Here is a 6,101-nt window from a genome sequence, read left to right as displayed (position 1 = left end):
AAAACAAACTTCTTTGTCTCGTTCACCTTACTATTTATTTGTCTTGCGATAGTATAAAAATAATTTGTACGGTTTCAGGTCCAAATAACCAAACATACTTTAACGATACAAAACAAACACTATAAAATAGCTTTGCAAAACATGTTTTTAAAATTGCACGAGTTAATTTTGAAATTGATAATACTGGCATACGAGAAAAGATGTTTACATCTTCTTTGGGCATACATGACATAATTCATATAAAATAGCGAGCACTACCTGCCGATTTAACATTGCCTCTGATTGGTCAATTACATGATATCTTCACTTTAATCACCAATCAGAATGGAGCGTGGTGAAACTATTCTAACAATGTTGCTGATTGGGCCAATTGATAATGAAAACTTCTTTTTGGCCAATCGGCAGGTAGTTCTCATATCATGGGGTTAAGAATATTCAACTAACGGACGGCTCTTAATATGACCTGGACCAATGACAATTAAGGCAGGTTGTACGGGGACCGTCATTTTCATTGACACCGAATACATACATTCTTTATTCTCACCATCATAAAATGAGACACGACCCGAGTCCGAATCCACAAGAACCCCTAGAATATGCGACGACGGCACGGGCTGAGGTGAGGAACATGCTCGCTCGTGTTGTTTTTTCAGTCCTTCTCTTGGAGAATGTTTACTCGTTGGTGGTGGAGGACATGACGGTAGCATGATTCGCCCCATAGCGTACGTCACCAGCACAGTTGGATCTGAAAGCCCGCCGTCCTCATCGATTTCATCACAGCTATCATGGCCGCTATCTCGATCTGCGCATGCTCCATTTGCTTGGTTACCGTTTCCATTTTGGCGGTCTAATATTTGCGCCTTTCTCTCACTGATTATTCCAAACTGTATGGCAGATGGAGGTTGTTCGACCATGATCTCCCAATAATGCTTCCCTGATAATAATTTCTTGTCACCCAATATGTAGGTTGGCGAGAGAGCAATTGGCCCCGATGCCATTCCGCTGGTGATATTGGCCAGACTGAAAGAAGGACTTGTCACCACTCGTTGCCCATCCTTGCTTACATCTGCGGTGTTAGGTTGGTTGACAGACTGACAGAGTGTCCATTTGAATTGTGTTACTGTTGGAAAATAATTCAAATGAATAAGAAATTATTTTGAAATAAGGATACACCATACAAACCATTTAGCAACAATCAGGGACTTGAGGGCTAAGAAGTGCACCCCCTATACATACCACAATAAGCCATCGTAGCCATGATCAGCTCCCCGAGTTCTCGTACGGGTTCAATTTAGTATGGAAATGTTATCCATACAATACAGTATTTCCATTATACGTTTCGATTATACATATGAAAAGTTAATATAATCTCTCATTATAATCTAGATCTGAATGTGTTAATTCTTTAACACATTTTTCAACCTCCTACTTCATAATATGTAAATCCAACTCATTAAAAAATTAAAAAATGTGATAAGCAAAACATGTAAAAAAGAAAAATATGGCTCTAAAAGTGTCGTTCGTTAAAAACGTGTTATAAATGGATCAAACAATAAGTATACCGTGTAACTTCATTTGAATGTGTTAAATAAACAAAAATATGGCTCTGAAAACAGCTGTTCGTTCAAAATGTGTTATACGTGGATAAAAACAATAAGTAGATCGCGTAACTTCTTTTGAAATAGTGACCTTCAAACTAAGAGTTGTTCAATGAGTGGTATATTGAATAATCGAGTATTTTACAGGTCACCTTGTCTATAATTGATGAATACAACACACACCCAAGTCCATACTTCGGCCAAACTGAGTATGGGAAATTGTTGCTTATACATAGGTTTATGTATACACGTTTTTTTCCACAAAATCACTTTTCATGGACGTGGGTTTTTTATTCATGAATTCAATTCAAGACCGAATTAAAAAGACTAGATTGCGTATGACGTCCTATCAACCAGACTAAAAATTCCTTACTTCGCAGGCCAGCAACCAATCACGCCATGCCTTTTCCCTGACGTCAGTAGCCAACTAGTCTTTTTAATTAGGTCTTAGATCATAATAACGAACTGGCGGCTCTAAAAGGAGACGTTGTTTTTATAGAGGATATAGGCTAAGGTAACCAGTAAAAAAGTTGTGGCTGCGTAGGTTTGAATAATGATAAGTAAAAGAGTCCGAGAGCAGAAATATTTGGTGTCAAACCACATTTGTATAGATTTATTTGCGTAGCAAAATTAAACACGAATTTTCGGTCATAGACCTTTGTCAAGTGATGACCTTTTGCGTGCCGGAAAACAAAGGAAGAGGAGAGCACAGAAACGCGCGAGGAGTCGCGCGCGGAGTCGTGCGTGAAAACATAGATTGAAATGCTCGAGGTCTATCGCGACGCAAAGGGGGAAGACACGCAAAAGGTCAAAATCAAAATTACTGCAAAGAAAAACGAAGGAAATAAAGAAAGAAAAGTAAAGTAAAGAGAAAAGAAGAGAAGAGAAAAGAAAAATTAGAGTAAAGAAAAGAAACCCGAAAAGAAAAGAAAAGAGAAAAGAAAAGACAAGAAAAGAAAAGAAAAGAAATGAAAAGAAGAGAAGAGAAAGAGAAAGAAGAGAAGAAGAAGAGAAGAGAGAAGAAGAGAAGAAGAAGAGAAGAGAAGAGAAGAGAAGAGAAAGAAAGAAAAGAAAAGAAAGAAAGAAAGAAAGAAAGAGAAAGAAAGAAAGAAAAAGAAAAGAAAAGAAAAGAAGAAAAGAAAAAAGAAAAAAGAAAAGACAAGACAAGAAAAAGAAAAAAGAAAAGAAAAAAGAAAGAAAGAAAAGAAAGAAATGCAAAAGAAAGTAATGTGAAAAGTTAAATATTGAGGTTGAAGACATTAAATTGAATGTTCATCCCATTGGGTTGAAGTGTGCCAAGATTAAATATGATGCGTTGTTCCTCGACTTTCCGTTTGTGAGTATTATGCACTTGGGTGTGCACTTGGGTGTCGACGACATCCGCATATTCTGTACATCGGTGAAACTGAACGGCGTTTGGCGGATAGGTTCACCGAACATAGACGAGACGTCCTCATACGTGACACCGCCAAACCCGTCCCTCAACATTTTAGAGGGATAGTCATACCATCACGGACCTTACAGTTACCGCTCTCACCCAAGTGCATAATACTCACAAACGGAAAGTCGAGGAACAACGCATCATATTTAATCTTGGCACACTTCAACCCAATGGGATGAACATTCAATTTAATGTCTTCAACCTCAATATTTAACTTTTCACATTACTTTCATCTTTTGCATTTCCTTTCTTTTCTTTTCTTCTTTTCTTTTCTTCTTTCTTTTTTCTTGTCTTGTCTTCTTTTTTCTTTTCTTTTCTCTCTTTTTTTTTCTTTTCTTTTCTTTTCCGATCTTTTCTTTTCTTTTCTTTTCTTTTCTTTTCTTTTCTTTTCTTTCTTCTCTTCATTTCTTTTCTTTTTTTTTCTTGTCTTTTCTTTTCTCTTTTCTTTTCTTTTCGGGTTTCTTTTCTTTACTCTAATTTTTCTTTTCTCTTCTCTTCTTTTCTCTTTACTTTACTTTTCTTTCTTTATTTCCTTCGTTTTTCTTTGCAGTAATTTTGATTTTGACCTTTGCGTGTCTTCCCCTTTGCGTCGCGATAGACCTCGCGCATTTCAATCATGTTTTCACGCACGACTCCACGCGCGACTCCTCGCGCGTTTCTGTGCTCTCCTCTTCCTTTGTTTTCCGGCACGCAAAAGGTCATCACTTGACAAAGGTCTATGACCGAAAATTCGTGTTTAATTTTGCTACGCAAATAAATCTATACAAATGTGGTTTGACACCAAATATTTCTGCTCTTGGACTCTTTTACTTAGGCTAAGGTAACCGGTGTTTTTAAGGAAAAGTAGGCCTACTCACCTTGTGCCGGAATAGTCCTCAGAATAACGGTCTTACTGAATTCACTCGAACCAGCTTTATTTTCCGCTCTCAACTTGAACTTATACTTGCTGTTCGGTTCTAGATCAGGAATGGTGTGTTTGAATCCAGTGAGACCCGTCAATTTCTGCCAAGACGAATCGGCTGCAATATCGATGGTGGTTGGCGGGTTAGCACGGCGACGTAGACTACTAGGACTTGGAGGTATTGGGCTAGCACGAGGCGGCAACGTGTTGTTGTCAGCCTCACCAAGGTGTCGGTAATATATGGTGTAGGTATCCACGGGGATATCATCGGTTGGTTGGGACCAGTGGATCACCACTTCGGCATATGATTGGCACTCTTTGGCATGAAGAGTAGGCGTTGATGGTACTACAGATAAAGAAGAAATGGAAAATAAGTTAAATCAAGGTAATACGTTTGGTACGTGTTTCATAATTCATTTATGCGCTGTAAATAGCCCCATACTCCAGTTTGGTCGGCTCGTAATCGGCGGGGCCTTATCACCGCGCGGATTAATATCAATATATCTTATTTCGAGAATTGTCTTGTCACATCTTGCCAGAAGCATCAAGAATTATCAATTCATGTCATAAACTTTGCCAACTTTCTTTCACAAGCACAATATATACCAAACAGGTCTACTTTTCGGCGTAGTACATTTCCCGCTGATTACGAGCTGATCAAACTATAAACACATCACAAGTAACTGTTCGTTTTGTGTGGAAGACCACAACTATATAAACATGCATAAAAAATATCTGGGTTATTACGAGTCATCATAAATGGTCTAGAGTAAAGTAATTTGGCCGTTTTTTTTCGCTCAAGTCAAATCAAGTCGCTGTACAAAGTGAACTGGGTCGAGTCAGCTGAATATCACTCGAGTCAATCGCCTCATTTTGCCTCGAGTCACAAGCCGACTGAAATAGCGAAAATACCAGTTATGTTCACGGTGTTCTGAGCATTTAATTCATTTGTCATGTTTGTGTCAACAGCCGGTTATAGCCCTCACAATGTTGCCTTGACGATCCTTTGATTGAAAACAGATGCCGGTTCTGAAACTTAGTGCCACGTATATTATGGAGAACTCTTTGCTTATATATGTATAGTTGTCGATTAAAATTTACACACACTGCAAAGTTCCAATCAATGTAGTTTTACCATTTCCTACAAATAATCGAGAGTTGACAACCAGAAAGCCATAACGCACCATGATTTTCATTGTGACTTAAGGCTTTCTGGTGCTTAATCCTCGATATATTGCACTCATTCAAACTAGCGATATGACATATTACAGACACATACACAATACGTCTAACTTGGTTGAATCTTGCTTCAGGCTTCTGTGACACTGTGCTTCTTAAGTCATTTGAGCTCATTAAATTTATTGATATATTGATGAAAATAGGGTACAAATCAAATATAAATTGATATATTTTGAAAACCGTATGTTCGATTTGCTTCAAACATAAGGCATATTGAAAGGTATGCTTTGCTCTACTCAATTAATCTGTTTAGAACATGTCTAGAGCACTTCCATAATGTGATGTACCCTGTATAATCATATGTCATGAAATAGGGGAATTTACCTTTATAATCATGCAATAGTTTGTTTACTAAGACTTTTCTGGAAAACCGCTATGATGGAAATAACAACATCATTTGTGAAGACTATTTATGTCAAGGGGGAAATCCCTGAGACTGTAAAGAAAGAATGACATCACGGGAAAAACCCACAGGAAGTGATGTAAGGTGAAATGTTAATGTCTATGATTAGAACATTGGGAAAATCCCAGATGGGGGATAAAACACAATGTTAATAATAATTCTAGGCAGACCTGTATCGATGTGATTGTAATATGTGGTTGGTGTAGTTATCTCTCAAAAATGAGAACAATAATAATTAAGCTGGGTACTCAGAGAGTATTACAAAGTGTGGCCATGGAGAATTCCTACAGTGCTACAAGTTCAGCCTTTGAGCGAAGAAGATATATGTAGATGGATCTCGTCACGTGCGGATACCGTTGTTTGCCCACAGGGCAATTGTTTCGTCTTCAAAGACATGCTGAAATTATGATTATTATTTCGGAGCTACGAAAATGGACCAAAGTAAGACATAGGGTCTACTGCGGATTGTGTCGGACTTTATGGAAAAGGTTACAATTATTATCATCTGGATACAGATCT

The 6,101-nt window shown here is 37.9% G+C and overlaps 1 protein-coding gene across 3 annotated transcripts in view; it reads right to left on the bottom strand.

Moving 5' to 3' along the window:
* Positions 1-329: 329 nt before the first annotated feature.
* LOC140157154 (E3 ubiquitin-protein ligase TRIM36-like) overlaps positions 330-6,101 on the bottom strand; it is a 62,849-nt gene continuing 57,077 nt past the window's right edge. For all 3 annotated transcript variants that reach the window (XM_072180241.1, XM_072180243.1, XM_072180242.1), the window contains exons 9-10: positions 3,897-4,286; positions 330-1,120 (exon numbers count right to left, since the gene is read on the bottom strand). In XM_072180241.1, the coding sequence (XP_072036342.1) occupies positions 426-1,120; positions 3,897-4,286 (1,085 nt within the window). In that variant the 3' untranslated portion in view covers positions 330-425. The remainder of the gene's footprint in view (positions 1,121-3,896; positions 4,287-6,101) is intronic.

The sequence above is a fragment of the Amphiura filiformis genome, chromosome 7 (assembly GCF_039555335.1).
Source record: "Amphiura filiformis chromosome 7, Afil_fr2py, whole genome shotgun sequence".
Taxonomy (NCBI): Eukaryota; Metazoa; Echinodermata; class Ophiuroidea; order Amphilepidida; family Amphiuridae; genus Amphiura; species Amphiura filiformis.
The sequence above is the reverse complement of the archived record's forward strand: the minus strand, read 5'-3'. Positions and strand labels throughout refer to the sequence as shown.